This window comes from Boleophthalmus pectinirostris, unplaced genomic scaffold (assembly GCF_026225935.1).
Source record: "Boleophthalmus pectinirostris isolate CB_2022bp ecotype Guang Dong unplaced genomic scaffold, ASM2622593v1 HiC_scaffold_1, whole genome shotgun sequence".
Lineage (NCBI taxonomy): Eukaryota > Metazoa > Chordata > Actinopteri > Gobiiformes > Gobiidae > Boleophthalmus > Boleophthalmus pectinirostris.
The window spans coordinates 14,241,802-14,261,587 of record NW_026570970.1 but is presented as its reverse complement, the minus strand read 5'-3'; the positions used below and the strand labels follow the sequence as shown (position 1 = coordinate 14,261,587).

Here is a 19,786-nt window from a genome sequence, read left to right as displayed (position 1 = left end):
TTATTGATTAAAATCTTCTGCATACATAACATGCATTAGTAATAACATTACTAAACTTTACAACAAATAAAGCATAACGACTATAGAGCCACATCAGCCCGTTTGGGATTATAATGCGTTTAATGCAGTTTTGCGCACGTGTTTACGTTTTACAGAAACAAAATCGCATGGCTAATTTGCATAAACAGTGCACTCCTTTTGCCACTGATGCGATTCATTTTCTTTTAGAATAAAGGACACTACTCAGTGGAATATGAGGATGTGCTGTTGATGGTCTTGTTTGTAAATGGTGGAAAATTTTCGTGGCGCTAGAAGCTTTTCACTGGCACCAACTTTCGGCGTTCACGGAGGTATTGAGGAGAGAATGAGATACAAATCAGGGAGGCGGGGGCGCGCACAGAGAAGGCAAACAAGTGAAGGGGCGAAATCAGAATTGAATATAAGCATTATTTTGATAGATACGACATGTCAGAATTCATATCGAGTTTAAAAATATCTTGATATATTTAAAATATCGAGATATCACCCACCCCCAGTTACAACTGATTAATCTGACAGCAGTACATGTAATTGAGTAAACATTTTAGTCAGATACCACGATATGAGCCTGTAAATGTCTTGGTTGAGGTTAAAGCAATATAATAAATCAATATATTTCCCATTTTACACATTGTCCTCAGATTGTGTGTCAGTTTATGATCTGACTATTATCTAAATAAATGACTTTTACTGTTCTTGCTGCAGATTCGATGGAGACTGCTTGGAAAATAACCCAGATGTCCTAGATAAGAACAAGCCCTGGGGTCGCTCCATAGAAGACCTGCATGGAGGAAGCACTTTGCCGTCTCCCATCACCGGGAACGGACTCACTCGTATGGGAAGACACTCAACGCTAAGGTAGGGCATCTGAATGAAAACAACCCCACCATTTATTATGTTTTCAAGTTGAGTATAAATATGTATAAGCTGATTTGGTCTAATGTAGTAAATTGTGAATATATTTGAACATATCTGCCACCTGCTTCAAGCTTATTTCCACAAATATTAACAATGCCAATAAACGCAAAGCTGGCTCTTTTTGAATATTATAATTACTCGCTTTTTAAAGGTGCATTATGTAACTTTTCTGGTGTAACGTCCATCAAAAAGCTTTTCTCCATGGAGATGTTATTGCTTTGTTTGGAAAGTTTCACAGTATGGTATTAAAGGGACAGTCCGGAATTTTGGACATAGGACCTAATTTCCTAGTGAGCCAGAGTGTTGGAGACATGTGGAGACACTTTTTTTAAATATTCCATCCAGTCCTTGTATTTGCAGGGGTCACTGGTGCTAGGCTAGTGCATGTCAATGGCCATAGTTATCCTGCCACTAAAAACAGTCTTATCCACTCCACAAAACACCCGAAGCAAATCTATATTATTACGCCAGATTGTCGATGTAAATGTCTGTGTTGAGAGAATAATTTTAGAAGTAAAACCAACCTTGCATTTGAAGGATTTATGTCTGAGCAGCAGCAGCGAGTTGTACTTCCTGATAAAAAAGCTCGGCAGCGGCGGACTGATATCACCTAGCACCTGTCTTACCGGCAAAGTAGAATTCCGCTGCTGCTGAGAAAATAGTCCCTCAACATGCAACAATTCAAGCATAACTAGGAAATGAAGTCCTATGTCCAAAATTCCGGACTATCCCTTGAAACCTTTCTAGTTTCCTTTCTATTTTCATGGAGACCAAACCAGTCCAAGTTACAGGTCAGGTCTGTGGAGAGGTGACCATGCTCACAGTCAGAATACCTTTTTTTCTATGCATTACTGAGCAATAAAACTACCTGTAACTGAATAAATATAAGGTAGAGCTGTTTAATGTCATACTATGGAACATTCCCGGTAGAGCAATGACATATCCATAGAAACAAGCAGGTGATGGACGCCCGACCAAAAATTTACACATTGCACCTTTAAAATAATTTTTTCGTAATTCATAATATCTGTAGTAAATTAGATTTGTTCAGTGTCTTCTTTTCTTTCACTTTTACTTTTCTGACCTGACCTTTATGTGTAATGTGTTTACGTGAATAAAAAGCGCGCTCTAACTGGAATGCGTGGGCAGTAACTTTGCTTTGGAAAGAAGGAGATGACGGGCAGCTGGTTCCTGCTCAGATCTTATCAATGTCTGATAAAATCTACTACCAACTTTGCATGTGTACTGTACTGTATAACTACCAGGGAATAATAAAACTGTATAAAATGAGAGTGCTACTGTATTAGATATATATAGTTTTATGGTAACACTTTAGATTAGGGACCACATATTAAAAGCTAGTTAATAGTAAAATACATAATAAGTGCTTAATTACATCTTTGTTAGTATTTATAAAGTACTTTAAATGCATTTTTGTCTAAGGCCGTTTTTTTTTGTGTGAGTACTAAACCATTAAATACTTTCTTTCCATTAAAGTAGAGATTACAATAGATGTTTCTGTGCATACTCTGAAGTCTTACTAAACATTAATAAGTGTTTAATTAATACCAACTCATAGCTAAGTAACAGCTAATTATTAAATGTGGTCCCTAAACAAAAGTGTCATCAGTTTTATATTTATATAGTTTTCAGTGCTTAATACAAATACATAGGACTGTCACTGCAACAAATTTTGAAGCACGATATACTTCTAAAGAGAAATATTGCGATAAATGATAAAATTTAAACTACTTGACACAATTAAAAGAAAGTAGGATCATCCCAGTAAACCATTTTTAAATATACTGTTTCATTAAATAGTCTGAGAATGAACCGAATTAGCCTTAAAAGTTGCTCAAATCTTATCGTATTACAACAAAAATTTAAAAAAAATGATCTAAATTATTGAATGATAAGTCGATAAAATACTTATCATGACAGACCCAGTAAGTCTTATTTATAAGTAGGCTACAATATTAGGGAGTAACTTGAACGGCCTTACAACTTTTTTACAGTACAATAGTTTTTTTGATAAGATGTTGCTCATTGCCAAAACAGGTGAAAAAAATATTGAAGTTGAACCTATGAACTTAACTTTTGTCTTTGTAGAATTTGTTTTTCGGTTCAGATGTTTGTTCAGGCGGTGTGAAGGAGATTATTTTAAGAAGTCAGACATTTCTTATGACTCCTTTATGTGGTCATGTGTCCTGTAAGACTTTAAATGGCTTAAGATACAAGGACAATAGTATTAACCTGGATTGTAAAGGTCCTATATTACACAAAATTGATTCTTGTGAGGTTTAAGACATGTTATAATGTTGTTACCTCCTCAAAAACATTCCTGCTGTATTCTGTCTACGTCTCCAAAAGTCAAAATGCTCAGTTTCAGCTTTCAGTTTGGGAGAAGAACTCAGCCTAAATATACAGGGTTTGTGTGTTAAATGTGTGAATGAAATAAAACACAACTCCAGGGATGTTTTTGATGAGGAAACAACATCAAAACATAGATCAGAAAATAGCGTAATATGGGCCCTTTAAGACATGCTTCGTTACTCAAGTTCATGTGACGCAATCTCGCATGAATGACAAGAATTTACCCGACGACCGATGACACACACTTCGAGTAAATTTGTTTAGACTACAGTTTTCATAAACAAGATTGGTGCGTGGGTGATTTCCTAGTGGTTCATTCATAACCCCGTTGGAAATATAAGGCCCAAGGCACAAAGCCAGTCATACGGATCAGCATTTCTTCGCTAATCCTCTCTGTCACTTTATTGACGTTTTGGCGGCAGCAGTGACTTTTGTGACCGCTAATCTGTTCACTTCAAGAACTAAAAACAGCGCACACAATAGTCCCAATCATACAATATGGCTCATGTTTTACTCGACTAAGTACAGCTTAAAGGTGCACTATGGAACTTTTCGTTGGGAGTCTGTCAGCTGCTTGTTTCTATGGAGATGTCATTGCTCTGCCTGGAATGTTCCACAGTATAACATTAAACAACTCTGAATTATATTTATTCAATTACAGGTAGTTTTATAGTTCAAAATACCGTATTTTGCGGACTATAAGTGGCACTTTTTTCATGGTTTGGGTGGTCCTGCGACTCATATATTAAAATTTTCAGACTGACAGCCGCGAGGGGGCGCTCTAGGCTCATGCGTCAGTATCTAGTACTACTTTTAGACTTTGCACGCACTGCGCATGCTGTAGCGCTCTAGGGGCATGCTCATACTCTAGTACACTACTATGTGCTACACTACTACCACTATCACTTTGCACGCTACTGCTTTGCCGCTACTGCGAATGCCTGTAGCCACTGTCTCGCTGCAAATGCTGTGAAATTTTTTTCTTTTCATTTTTCTTCTTCATTGCGCATTTTTTGGTTGGTGCGACTTATACTCCGGAGTGGCTTATAGTCCGGAAAATACGGTACCTAGAAAAAGAGGTGTTCTGATTGTGAGTGGTTTCGCCTCTCCACTGATCTAACTTGGTCTGGTTTGATTTCCATGAAGATAGAAAGGTTTAATGCCATACTGTGAAATATTCCAGACCAAAGCAATAACATCTCCATGGAGAAAACCATTTGACAAACAGACCCTCCACCAAAAAAGTTACACAATGCACCTTTAAGTTAAATTGTTTTCCAATATGAAGTAAAGTAAGTCAGTGTCATTATTTTTAGTTAAACATTTGTAAATATACTTTTTTACTATTTAAACATTTATTTATTTGCCTTCTGTTTTAGAGTGGCAGATATATTTTACTTCACTTGTCAAGACCATTTTGCCAGATTAACGTTTATGATCTTTCAAATTAGAAGATTCATAGATCAAATTTTAGATGAAACATTTGCACATCTTTAGCCTAATAGCATAATTGCCTATGTCATTTTTTTTGGCCAAATTGTGATATCTGCCTAACTTTACAATGTGCTTCCTAAAAAATTTTGTTTTTTCTTGTTTCCGAAAACGTTCAAATGTGACTTGGGCAACTATGCTATTAGGTTAATGAAATGTAGCTTTCCATGGGACTTTTCAACACCAGTTTGATCAGCCTGTTAGCAATGTCATTTTCTGTACCAAAACACTTTTACTCAGTTATACAGTACAACCTTGTTTTTATCGACATGTGCCCATCTTTTAGGCCTGATGTATTGGACGAATTCTCTCTCTTATTGATATTTTGTTTGCTAAATATCAATACTAGCCTGAGGATGCAGTGTGTGGGTCGATGCGCTTACGTAACAAAGTGTGTTTGTCTGTCTCCTCTCTTCTGTACGGCCCCATAGTGAAGTTCTCTACTGTTTGCCAGTCCTCGAAAGCAGGCAGGTCTCAGCTTTGCACCGCTGCTCCCCTGTCCTCCCAGTGAGCTCTGTTCATGGAGACACCTGGATAGTTCCGCTTCTCTCAAAACTGTGGATCTGCACTTCCTGCTCCATTTATTGTGTATTGGGAATTAGCTGAGTCGTGATAAAATTAATCTATATTTAAATATTAGACAGAGGACGGCAGCTTGGGGATACATAATCACAAACGGCGTGATAAAACCTTTACGACAATGTAATTACTTCAATGGAGGAAGCTCAGGATTCCCATTCTTTTTCACTGACAAAATTTCTAATATTTTCCATGACTTTTTCATGACCTAAAGTAAATTTTCTATGATTTTACGGCATATACATGTGTAGAATTTAGCATACATTTAGGGCTAAATGTGAAATGTTAACCTTTCCACTCACCTTATAGTTAAGTATTATAGTTTTTTTAACATTCAAAATACTGTCAATGCATTTATTGTTGTCTTTTTTAAACAAAAGGCGCATACATTCAGAAATAATCATAATAGCCAAATGATAACCTCGCCTGTTTTCTTCGTGACACATAATAGGCTAATGATAACTAAACACAACACTGTAGTTGAATGAAAGAGATACTAAAATTCCATGACTTTTCCAAATCTTTCACTGAATTTACAAAATTTCATGACTTTTCCAAGACTGGAAAATGACATTTTCAATTTCTGTGACTTTTCCAGGATTTCCATGACCGTGGGAACCCTGGAAGTTTCTGTGTGCGTAAAAGAAGGTGTTTATGCCTAAAAGCTAATGCTAATGCTAATATAATCTAAATGTCAAAATAGAACACAAAACAACATGAAAAAAAAAAAAAAATACAAATACAAATAAAATAAACTAAAAATACATCTAGTTGGTTGTTTTTATGCACAAGATAATTCAGATTGTAGTGTTGTTTTAATGTCACAAATTATTTTTCATTTCAGTTAGCACTAGCTTCGAGACACAAAGACCTACTTTTCTAATCACAGAAGCTTCCTCTGGTGTATGTACAGTATTTACATCGTAGCAAAGGTCTTAACATGCTTTCTGTGATTATATATCTGTAACCTGCTGTTCTCTGTCTAATATTTAAATATAGATTTATTTTAGCACGACTCAGCTAATTCCCAATACACAGTGAATGGAACAGGAAGTACAGATCCACAGTTTTGGGAGAAGCGGAACTATCCAGCCAAGCTCCGTGAATAGGGCCAAAACAAAAACAACAACACATAAATACGTAGTCGCACAATCCCCTTTGCTTCATTGTACCTCCCTGCTATGCTAGCTTTAGCCGCTGTTGTGTCCCCGCGTCAGGGATGTGAGTTATCGTGCTGCCAGCCTCCCCTCCTGCGCTCACCGCTCAAATCTTCTTTTTCCTCGGAGCAAATGGCTTTTTCTGCTTCCATTGTTCTGGCTGTGTGCTGCTTGTGTGGCTCCCCAAATGCCACGGCCAACAGAAGCTAGCCTAGTTTCCACAACAGCCCCCAAGCGCTAAAACGTTTCCCAGTATCGAGCATGGACGCAGTTATGGGAATAGTTAGTGTTAGCTATAGATATACACATTTATGAAAACCCCCATGATTATAAAAATGTTCTCCTTTAAAGGTCCTGTATTATATAAAAAGGTTATAATGTGGTTACCTCTTCAAAAACAAACCTGGAGTCGTGTTTTGTTTTATTCACACACGTCTGAGTAATCCTGGTTTAGACTGTCTACAAGGGATGTATCAATATCCAAATCTTCCAGTATGATATTTATTGTGATATTTTGTGGAAGCTAACAAAACTGTGAACTTTTTCCTCTTAAATTGCCTTAAACGGCCTTTGGTTCTGTCATAATCCAAAGAACTACAATTTGAATGTGCTTGTAAGTTATTTCTTCATGTAGTCTGCACGGAAATGGAGCAAAGGATCATGGTCTATGCAGTTCCATTTGTTAATTTAAGCGAAGAGACTTGTAATTTGATATATTGTGATGATCCACGAGATTATTGTGAGATCTTTGATGATACGATATCCCAATATTCCGATTATTGTTACATCCCTACTATCTACATCTCCAAAGCTCAAAATTCTCTGCTCCACCTTGTGATGTCATGTAGTGGTACTTTTCAAGTTGACAGCTACCTTTTAATTTTGTTTAGTAGACTAGATATTGGCAATCCATAGGGCTGAACTACCAGATTATTCCATGAAGGTGCATAGAGTGTTTCCTGTATTACCCCATGACATCACAAGGTGGGACAGAGTGTTTTCTGTTTGAGAAAAGAACTCAGCCCAAATAAGCAGGGTCCATCCATCCATCCATTTTCTTCTGCTTATCCGGCGCGGGGTCAAGGGGGCAGCAGTTTAAGCAGGAACTCCCAGACTTCCTGCACCCCAGACACTTCCTCCAGCTCCTCCGGGGGCACCCCAAGGCTTTCCCAGGCCAGCTGAGAGACATAGTCCCTCCAGCGTGTCCTGGGTCTTCCCCGGAGCCTCCTTCCGGTGGGACAACGCAAACACAGCTCCTGTTCCGGTTTTACAGGGACCAGACAGTCCTTAGCAAAGGGCTCCAAACCCCATGCTCCCAGAGCACCCCCCACAGGACACCACGAGGGACACGGTCGAATGCCTTCTCCAGATCCACAAAGCACATGTGGACCGGTTGGGCAAACTCCCATGAACCCTCGAGCACCCGATGGAGAGTGTAGAGCTGGTCCTGTGTTCCACGGCCAGGACGAAAACCACACTGCTCTTCCTGGATCCGAGGTTCAAGTATCGGTCGGATTCTCCTCTCCAGTACCCTGGCATAGACCTTACCAGGGAGGCTGAGGAGTGTGATTCCCCTGTAGTTGGAACACACTCTCTGGTCCCTCTTCTTATAAAGAGGGACCACCACCCCGGTCTGCCAGTCCAGAGGTACAGTCCCCAACAAACTGGGGTGGTGGTCCCTCTGTATAAGAACGGGGACCGAAGGGTGTGTTCCAAATAAGCAGGGTTTGTGTGTTTAACATGTGTGAATGAAACAAAACACAACTCCTGGTATGTTTGTTATGACATAAATCAGAAAATAGCGTAATATGGGTCCTTTAAGCTTGCTCCATTTACTTTCAGAGTTATTTTTAACAGTAAAATGTTGATTAAGATTGATGTTTCTTTCTGTGCGTTCTGCTTGAAGGGCACCAAGTTCACTGAGCTGTCCCAGGTGTGCTCAAATGAAAAGGTATGTCTGTCAGGATAGTTACTAGCAGAACAGCAGTAGGTATATACTATGTGTTTAATTAGCATCCTCTGTAGTACTGTACTTCTTTTGTCTTGAAATACTTCGTAAGCTCTTTTGGCATGTTAGCTCAGTAGTTTCTCACTGTATAAATAGCATAGTCGTGTAGTTTTGCCTGTAAAAGAACCCACAACAGAAGTATTTGACTAGTGACTTTTCCTATTGAAGTGGCTGCCACATTTCTGTCATAATTGTCTCATAAATCTACTGTCGTCTGTTTATTTTGACATGGACTGTGCTTCACATGTGGCTCTACAAAAGGAACATAGACAATGGAAACTGACTACAAAGACAATAGGGCAACTTCACAATACCAAACATGTCAATCAAGAGGCATAGACTTCATGTTTTATTTCCATAGTTCCATATATATTCCATATTTTTATTTCCATGTTTTATTTTATGGATAGAAAACATGGTCATTACATTAACTAGTCTACACTCTGAATTTATAGTTTGCTACTGCCAAAACACTTCCTGGCTTTGCTTAAATCACATATTTTAGACCATCGGAATCCTCTGTGCTGTGAAGAAAATCTGTTCAGTTTTGCTCATGACTTGACTTTACTTTAGCCTAGTTTGTTCCAACTATTCATTTATAAAAAAGGCCTGATTTTGACTGCCTTAAAACGTGAAAAACTGTGAAAAACTATTCATTTTAATTGGTTTGGAGTGGTCCAAAGTTATGGCGCACTTTGGCCAGCTTCTGCATTTTGAGCATCCTAATTATTCACTGCAGTGACTTTATAAGGTCTTTTCACGACTTTTTCTCAGAGACCAATGCAGAGTGTTGCAGTGACCGTAAATCTAGCATGCTAATGAGCTCTTCCTGATTATTGGACAACAAAATGCTTTCTATTTAGATGCAAACGGCGTGCAGTGGAATTATTCTGAGAGCTGCTTATACAATATAGCTGACTAAATTTGCTCAAAAACAATGGGGAAAAAATGAAATTGTGTACAGTCGCTTTAAAGCTCACTGTGGTTTTGGTTCAAACAGGGACTTTGGGAGTATGCTTACATTTTTACTGTACACAATGGATCAACTAGGCCTAAAAGTGTCCGTTAAACATTTACAGAATACAAGTATGACAAAACGCTACACCTCCCCTTTAAGTTTATTTTAGTTTTCTTTCAAAAAGCCTCATTCTCCAATGACTCACGAGGGAGTCATGTCCTCAGGTTGGGATACGTGACGGGCGGTGGAAGAAATACTCAAATTTGTTACTTAACTAAAAGTACAGTACCGAAGCAATGAATGAAAAAAATCAAAAGAAAAAAATCTTCTCAAGTAAAAGTATTAAAGTACCTGTATACAATTTAACTTAAAGTGTAAAAGCTAAAAGTATTTCACATTTTGAGATCAAATAATAAAATCTGAAATGTAGAGATGTTGATAAAGATTTGCATTTGAATTTTGTTCAACAGAAACAATTTTATGAATCAATTGTTTGGTTTTAGCAGTTTTTATTTGCATATTTTTGTTTGATAAAAATAAATCCTTAGTCTTTTCATCAGGTCTCAAACAGTAATAAAAAATACTTTTACTTTTCGGTCCTGATCAAAATGTAGTGGAGTAGAACGTACACATACCTGCTCTCAAATATAGTGAAGTAAAAGTAAAAAGTATCCACTTTAAAAAGTACTTAAAGGTGAATTGTGTAAATTTTCTGGTGGAGAGCCCGTCAAACACAGTATGGCATTAAACATTTTTATGTTCATGGCAACCAAATAAAACCAAGTTCTTATTTTATTTGACTGGTTTTATTGTTTTAAGAATAGTATGATTTAATCTGAGCATTTGTTTTATCATTATATTATTATTGTTATGTATTTGTGCAGCAATTTGGAAACTGTTTGTGAAATGTGCTATATAAATAAAGTGGATTGGAAGTTACAGGTTAGATCTGTGGCGTGGCGACCCACAAATCTGCTCACAGTCAGAATGCCTGTTTCTTTAGGTATTTTTAAGCTATAAACCCACCTGTAATCAAATAAATGTAAGATAAATCTGTTGATGTCATATTGTGATCCATTCTAAGCAGAGCAATGACATCTCCATAGAAACTTTTACTTCATTACATTCACACATTTTCTCTCTGCGCCTCTGTGTGTTTTGGTCATTGAACCTTGTGACCAAAAGTCTGAAAATAAACAGTTTTGTCGTCGCCCGCTGAGAATATAACTGATAAACGGCTGCTTCCACTCCCCACACACAGGAGTAACTGCACGATCACGCCTTGCATACAAATGACAGCCATTGTGTGCACACTCGCCGTAATCTGTGAAGGATGTGTAAAACAATTCAAAGTGGGCATCGCTGTGGTCCCTGGCGAGGCTGTAGATTATATAGTCTTTGTGTGCGCGTTCGCAGCTCTGGCAGTTTAATAGCTCTTGTTTATAAAGCCAATGGCGTGTGAGGGCTGCAGTCACAAATGGCATCTGTTAAGAGCAGTTTGTCCGGGCTGTGTACGCTCTCCGGTGCCAATACCCCACTCAGTGTCAAATGGGCACTCCAGCTCCATTCACTAAACTCACTATGGTGGTTTTATTTTACATATGTTTGCAGATGTAACACTCTGCCCAGCCGGAGGACGCTAAAGAACTCCAGGCTGGTGTGTAAGAAGGATGACGTCCACGTTTGCATCATGTGTCTACGCGCCATCATGAACTACCAGGTCAGATCTGTGTAGAAAATGAAAATGTGTCATGTGTTATTGTACTTTCCTGTGAAATATCTAAAATGTAAACTTACAAATCTTGAACCTGATCGTTTTTATCAGTGACTAGACCCAAGAACTCACCATATTATCAACAGAAATCTGCATTTTAACAATATTTACAATACAAATATCTTGATGTAAAGCTTTTTGAGTGCCTTGAAGGTGGAAAAGCCTTATAAAACTTGAATATTTACCATATTATTGGCCTATAAAATGGTGCAATGTCATCTGAAAACTCCCAATTGGAAAACCTGGATGACAAATATAAAGAATTTTTAAAAAGAAGAAGTTTTAAAGTAACTATTGGTGTTGATGTATTGTCTAGAAAAGGTAAAAGGGGGCAGATAACATATGATTACTCTTCTTTCTGCTCCTTTTCATCCATTTCTTGTATGTTTGATGTTGTTGCACTGTTAATGTCTTTTTATACTTGAATGAAATAAACAAACAAATAATAATTATGGTTCACACAGGTGGGAATATGGGAAAATTACCACATCAACAAATAATTTCATTTAAATGTAAATAAAGGGGTAGACTAATATAAGTTTTTTCATCATATCTGCTCATTTTTAATCTTATGTATATTTGCATCAGGGGTCTCCAACCTTTTTCTTCCGCTGAGCTACTTTTACAAAACAAAAATGCCGAAGAGCGACTAGTTTTAGCAGTCACAAGAAACTGAGTAAATATAAAAACCACAGCAAGTTTAGATAGGGTACAGTTAAAATAAATCATTGTCCATTTATTAGTGTACGAAGTTAGGCATCAAAATTATATATTTACAATGAATTTTTCTTATCCAGCAGAATACGTATAATTCACTTGGAAGGGAGTGGAGAGCTACCAGTATCTCCCGAGCTATAAGTTGGAGACCCCTGATTTACATTATGTGTTGTCATTCATTGTGCATTTTCATGAGAAGGAAAAAGAGGAAAAATTTAACGAGATTAAACAATAAGATCTCTATAATACTCCCAAACAGTGTCCACAAGCACTCAGGAATACATTTAGCTAAAGCCAAACTGAATGAGCCTCCTTCATTTTGCACATCGCCCCCCAGTGGCTCCTCGTCCATATTAATGAGCTTGTTTGTCCTGATTCTCGTTGCAGTACGGATTCAACATGGTCATGTCTCACCCACACGCTGTGAATGAAATTGCACTAAGTCTCAACAATAAAAACCCCAGGTAACGTATCACCACCTAACAATCTCTGTGTCATAAATTACATCTCTTTAGAGTCTGGTTTCAAGTGTTAGAATTTTAAACAAAGGAAGAAAATTGTGAAAGATGTTTTTTCTATGAGTTTTTCTAAGTCACACTCGCTTAGTCCACTTCTTTATACAGTCTGTGATTGTGAGTTACATCGAAGATTCCACCTTTTCTTTTCATGGTCTCAGTTATCACGATCTTAAAATTGTTTCTAATAATCATTCGACCATTCAGCACAAAAGTTACATTACACAGCATATAGATCCTGATGAAAAATGAATAATTTTTTAAAAGTATATAACAGAGGCACATCTACTACAGCTGACAGGGCAGGACTGTTCCGGTTCACTCCTCCTCGCACTCCTCTTCTCACTACTCCTCACTTTTCTCCTCTCACTCCTTCTCATTCTCCTCCTCACACTCCTCCTCTTTCCTCCTCTCTTCTCCTCTCACTCCTCCTCACTCTCCTCTTCTCGCTCTTCCTCTCACTCCTCCTTGGACTCCTCCTCACTCCTCCACTCACTCCTCCTCATTCTTCTTCTCACTCCTCCCCTCATTCCTCCTCACTCTCCTCCTCTCACTCCTCCTAAGTACTCTATCTCCTCCCCTCACATTTCTCTGTCTCCTTCTCCTTCTCACTCTTCTCCTTTCTCTTCCTCTCACTCCTCCTCTCACTCCTCCCCTTACTCCTCTGCACTCTCCTCCTCTCACTCCTCTCCACTCCTCCCCGACTCCTCCCCTCATACCTCATCACTCTCCTCTCATTCCTCCTCTCTCTGCTCCTCCTCACGCTCCTCCTCATTCTCCTCTCTCCTCCTCTCTCTCCTCCTCCTCCCCGACTCCTCCCCTCACTCCTCCTCTCTCTCCCCCTCTTCCTCCTCTCTCTCCTCCTCCCTCACTCCTCCTCATTCCTCCCCTCACTCCTCTCTCCTCCTCCCACTCCTTCCCTGACTCGTCTCCTCATTCGTCCTCATTCTTCTCCTCTCACTCCTCCTCTCACTTTTCTTTCTCCTCCTCACTCCTCCCGTCACTCCTCCTCTCACTCCTCCTCACTCCTTCCCTCAGTCCTCACTACATCAGCAGCTGACAGAAGAAACGACCCCATGCAGCGTGTGTGTCTGGTTGTGTGTCTAGGTGTGTGTCTAGGTGTGTCTGGGTGTGTGTGTGTCTGGGTGTGTGTCTGGGTGTGTCTCTCTCCTGCCCCGGGCTCAAGGATTTCCTCAAAATTCAAAGTCAAACCGCAGAGACTTGAACTGTCACACACTGTCAGCTCGAGTTCTGTCAGACCTGCATGGATGAGTGGACAGTCAGCGCACCTTTAAGAGTTCACTTTTTTGATATTTTTTCATTGTCCACAACAACAAAATACAACATTACTAAACAATGAATCAGTAATTATCTTAACAAATTATCTTCTATTAAATTATGTCCAGAAAACTGTGAAAAAGATGGAAATTTGTACTGACAAACAAATGCAAGAATCACATTTCAGAACATGTTTGTACAGCTCTAAACTACAGGGTTAAAAGTTTACATGCAGACAGGATATTTTGTTGTTTGTGGAGGAAATTATGGTACTTGAAGATTGGTGTTTTGAGGGAGGAAATATTATAACATAGAACAGAAAACAGGGTAATGTGGGCACTTTAAAATTGCAGCCTTCGTAATTTGCTGTCCATTAAAGGGACAGTTTAGAATTTTGGACATAGGACCTCATAAATTATTACGCCAGACTGTCAATGTAAATGTCTGTGTTGATAGAATACTGGTTGAGATAAAACTAGCTTTGCAAATGAGAAAACAAAATGACGTCATGTTTTTTTTTTTGGCATTGGCCATTTTGGCAAAAAGCGTCCGTATCAACAAGTCAACATCATCAGCAGTTATCAGCGTACAACATCAACAATCATCATATAACAGTGCAACATCAACAATCGTCATACAACAGTACAACATTAACATCGTCACCGATTATCGACAAGTTTTAACTTTTCAAAGTAATGTTTTTGATCCTCAACATTCCGTGACTTAGAGTAAGATGATGAAGTCATGTCAGAACAATTAAGAGCAAAACCTACTTCAGTATAAGACGAGTTTTCTCATGATAGAGACGTACGCAACGCAACTGTCAACACAAACAAGCGGCCCCACTGACTTTTTGGTTACGTTTTCTCGTATCGCATGAATCGTTGCATGTTGAGGGACTATTTTCTCATATATCAGTCCGCCACTGCCAAGCTTTCTATCAGGAAGTACAACTCGCTGCTGCTGCTCAGACATAAATCCTCCAAATGCAAGGTTAGTTTTACTTCTAAAATTATTCTATCAACACAGACATTTACATCGACAGTCTGGCGTAATAACAGATTTGCTTCAGGTGTTTTGTGGAGTGGGTAAGACTGTTTTTAGTGTCAGGATAACTATGGCCATTGACATGCACTAGCCTAGCACCAGCGACCTCTGCAAATACAAGGACTGGATGGAATATTTTAAAAAGTGTCTCCACACGTCTCCAACACTCTGGCTCTATGTCCAAAATTCCGAACTGTCCCTTTAATATTGCAATTTTTAATATTGCGATTAATTTTGTAGCCTAATCTTATATATCAGACCTCAGCCTAGAATTACTACATAACACCATTCTCTTAAAATGCGTGGCACATGTACACTCTTCACCGTTTTCATTTACTAACCGCTGTCTTTTCATTTGCCTTACAGAACAAAAGCTCTCGTCTTGGAGCTCCTAGCGGCGGTGTGTCTCGTGAGGGGGGGCCACGAAATCATCCTCTCTGCGTTTGACAACTTTAAGGAGGTACGTAGCAGCTTACGAGACTGGACCAAGGGGAGAGGGGGAGGAGGAGGAGGGAGCAGGGGGGGTCTGCTACATACACAATAACATATGTCATTACATTTGCACTGTGGAGTTTCAAAGGGGTGAGTCAGAGCTGTGGAATGTGCTCTCCTGACACACTTCTGCTGCCTCTGGTATTGTGTCTGGGACTCAGGTCTCAAGGAGGGATTATGGATTTTGTAGTTCAGGAATCCACTCAAACTCTTACAAAAGATAGTAATTTTCATGTTTTACCAAACTACTGAACTAAATAGGTTACGACACAGTAGGATTCAATGTCAGTGTGAACATTTTGTCAAAATTTCAGCTGGACAATAGGAGTCTATCTATGTATGAAGTCTGTGGGAAATTCACTGTTATTGAAAGAAACACTATGATATTATGAATTAGAAATTTGCCATGATAAAGTTGTTTCGTAAAATCTTTTTAAGTAAGAACAATAGCAGCCTTGTGTTTAAATGTGAAACTGTTCAAGAAAGGTCAAATTTTATCCAGTTATGTGATTTTTTTCCCCCAGTATCGGAACCTGCTTAAACAGTGGTGTAGTGGGGATTTTTTAAGTGACCAGGAGGACTAAACCAGAACTACACCAGGTCTAAATCAGGACTAAACCAGGACTAATCTTGGACTTGAGAGAGAGAGAGAGAGAACCCCAAGCCAGTGGAGCAGGGTGTCCACATAGTGAGATTGAGTGATGGCTGCGCTTAGCTCTGTGAGGCGGTCACCCGATAATCTACGCGGGCACACCTCCGGACCTGTCCCGACACTCAGTCGTGGTTTAGTTCTGGTTTAGACCTGTTTTAGTCTTGTTTTAGTCCTGGTTCAGTCCTGGTCCCTCATGTCTCAGGTCACTATAGGACAGTAGTGCAGATATCATGAGCCTATGCAGGTTGTTTTCACTGTTGCCAGTAGCTCCGGTTTGACATTTAAGTTGCAGCTGTTTTATATTTGTTATTTTTTATATCTCACGTCGGGAGAAGTGGGTGAACGGCGTACCCCCGCATACCACGCTCACTACACCCCTGTGATTAAATGAGTATCTGCTTTCGAGTTTTATTGATTCTTATCTGATTGTCTATACTTCTGACAAGTCTAATCACAACAACGCTTGCAATAAGATAAAACAACTCGTTCTACTGGCAAATCTTACTTTAAGACAATCAAAATATACTCAAATCAAGATAACTTGTACTTGTTTGTTGTTGTTTGCAGTGATAGTAACAGATTTTAACCAGAAATTAACCATGAACCTTGTAAAACATCAGCATTCTGACAAAACACACAAGAATTCTAACAAACCCTCCAACTCGATTTGCAACTATTGATTTTTTTGAATGTCCCGTGGAAAAAAAAAACTGGAGAAATCTGCAGACAGAGACAAACCCGCTACCTCACTTGACCTTTGTTGTCTGTATAAAGCCTGTGGGGGGGGGGGTTTGTGATGGAGTGGTCTAGCATTTCCTCCTTTTTCCAATCCGGGGGTCTGCAAACACGGACTGACTGCAGTTAATGCAATATTTACACGGGTGAATGAAATATTGAGTGTAGCTCTGGGAGGAACTGGCATTAGACTCAGATTAAGGAGCTGGCCTTTAATGAGACGGGGATTTTGAATGTTGTTAATATATAAAGCTTGGACTAGAATTACCTTTTTTTTGTACACGCAATGAGATAGTGTAAGAAAATAACAAGATATAATCAAGACATTTTATGCATGGTTTTGGATGCACCCTTCCAGTACCTCACATACCCCCTTCTCCCCCTTTCTACCCGTTTATCATGCTCTATCTCTTTTGCATCGCCCTCTCAATGAACTCACTGAACTCAAAACATCGTCTCTCCTTCTCAGTCCCTTCATCTTCACTTTTTCATATTTCACGGATTTTTTTATGTCGTACTGACTGCAGCAGCCCACACATAATAAAGATTTAAGCATAAGTAGTGCAGTGTTAGACAAACTGTATTGATCCACAAGGGAAATTATGTAGACACAGTCGCTCACATGTCACAATAAATTATAATAAGAGCAAAGAGCAAAAATATAAATGGTAATACATTCAAAATAAGTAGCAAAAATAGCCACAGACTGGTGCTGAAAAATGCATAATTATAAAAATGTATATGTACAGGTAAAAATATAGAAATATAGTAATACAAAAATATCTGTTGTATTAAGACTACTGAACTGTATTATCCATTATTGTTGTTTGGTAACTTTTATGGTTTATTTAGGGTGACCAAACGTCCGTTTTTCCCCGGACATGTCCGTATTTTGCGTCATGTACGGGGCGTCCGGGTTTTTTTTTATAAAGTGATGCAAATGTCCGGGTTTTCAGTACCGTTCATTGGGGGCATTGGGGGCAGAAAATGTGGACTCACCAAGTTTGTACCCAGAACTCAGAATTCTTAGCCTGATTCATTTCTGATTCGCAGCATTAAAATTCGTTCTCTCATCGGTAGGCGAGTACTTTTTTTATTTAAACAATCGCTGCTATTTGGTCGTGACGTATATAATGCGCCAAATCCCATAGGAAGAAGGGCATTAACGTCTTTCCCCTTGATAATATTCACCAAACATCTTTGCTCCGGCTTTAAATCCTCGATCTCGGGAATCGTTGCCAACACAGAATGTATGGTTTGGTCTACATCCATCTCGAGCGCTTTGTTTACTGTTGTGCTGTACTACAAAAGGGACCCAGACAGGCGCTTGAGTTTGTCATGGCTTCACAGCTCTTCACTGATTAGCAGGTGCACGGTCTACAACTTCTGGGGTTCTTGCAAAGCGTCTAATGTATTCCGATTCCTGACCTAGTCGCTGCAGAGAAATGAAATTGAGTGGAGGCACTAGGTGGCACCAGTCTGGTTAAAGAATTCTGCCTCAAGACGCTCCTTGATGAGAACTGATTGAACTGATAGTAAGCTTTTATAATCAATTGTATTTCAAATATTCAATTATCATATTTAGTTCCAAGACCAAATGATGCCCATGTAAATATTAAAGGTGCTGTACCTGATTTTACTATAAAAGGTATCGGTTTATGCACATCACTGGTGCGAGGCTACTACAGTGAACAAAATAGATCTACACTTTTTTATAATCTGCCATTGTGGAGGCTTATTTAATATTTTGTAGTGGAATACTTGTATGAAAAAAAATCTCCTGTTTCAATCCTGGACAGGCCTTGGCTCTAGACGTCTCTTAATAATACATCTTTAGCCTTTAAGTACACACTGTGCTCCACACCACTCTCTCATTTTTATTTTCCTTCACCTCAGCTGTTTTTCTGAGAGCCCTCGGTTAACAATTTCTTGCATTTTCATTGCTACTTTCTTTAATCAAAAGGAATTCAAGTCAGCAAATGTGACTTTTATTTGTGGTTTTACAAGTAGCTAGTGACTGACTTGTGTGTGTTTTTTTTGCAGGTCTGTGCCGAGGAGCAGCGTTTTGAGAAGCTAATGGAGTATTTTAAGAACGAGGACAACAATATTGACTTCATGGTACGCTTCACTCTCCTAATGACTATTGATGCGGCTCTAATCCCCAGAATCCTACACACATTACTGCAGAGAAGGTCTTTTTCACCTGAAGAAAAGCTTAATAAAAGAGTAATACTGCCTCCATTACACTTTTGCCTGGAGCTTGAAGTCTCTATTGAGCAAGACTGTGAGGAACTGCAGGCCCAGATGAGACACAGATCCAACATTAATCATATATACCAGGTGGTTTAGGAGTTTAGCTTTATGTATGCCTTATTTTTATATTCTGTTCAAGTGAGGAAAGAAAGTGCAGCTCAAATATGGCATCAGATTTTGTTTTTATGAAGAAGTGAAACTGGTTACTGGACTGGAACTCAATCAAGGAGAGACTGAAACTGACAGACAGAAATCATCTCTGTAGTGTACTGATTAGATACAAACAGTGATTCTTCACTGATGCTATGGGGCCATGAAAATGTGGATTTATCATATTATACAGAATATGTGAGAATATGTGGGCTCACCAAGTTTGTGCCCAGAGCTCAGAATTCTGCCACAAGATGCTCCATCGTGAGAACTGACTGAACTGATACTAGACTTTTGTAATCAACTGTATTTAAAATATTCAATTATCATATTTAGTTTCAAGACTATATATGATTAGCCTGATTCATCAGATGATTTCACTTTGTGGAAACTGTCTGACCTCACAGTATTAGGATTTGTTTGCTCGATGATACGGGGTACTTTTTTTATTTAACCAATCGCTACTATTTGGTCGTGACGTATGTAATGTGCTGGAACACTCAGTGGTGTGTCTGTCCAAGTAATTGCTGGATTGCAAACAAAGCAGAGAGTGAACATGTCTGTCAACGATCATTGTCGTTTCTGCGAGGTGAACTTGTGAATTAAAGGTGCAATAAAAAATGCAAGTTTGTATTTGACAAAGGAAGTCC

General features: G+C 38.9%; 1 protein-coding gene across 4 annotated transcripts in view; it reads left to right on the top strand.

Moving 5' to 3' along the window:
- The window catches only part of fmnl2a (formin-like 2a), a 140,528-nt gene that overhangs the window by 89,354 nt on the left and 31,388 nt on the right, over positions 1-19,786 (top strand). For 2 of the 4 annotated variants that reach the window (XM_055152834.1, XM_055152830.1), the window contains exons 6-11: positions 745-897; positions 8,464-8,508; positions 11,135-11,243; positions 12,402-12,478; positions 15,221-15,314; positions 18,777-18,851. In XM_055152834.1, coding sequence (XP_055008809.1) covers positions 745-897; positions 8,464-8,508; positions 11,135-11,243; positions 12,402-12,478; positions 15,221-15,314; positions 18,777-18,851 — 553 coding nt within the window. The remainder of the gene's footprint in view (positions 1-744; positions 898-8,463; positions 8,509-11,134; positions 11,244-12,401; positions 12,479-15,220; positions 15,315-18,776; positions 18,852-19,786) is intronic. The other 2 variants (XM_020931830.2, XM_020931829.2) reach the window with 1 other exon arrangement.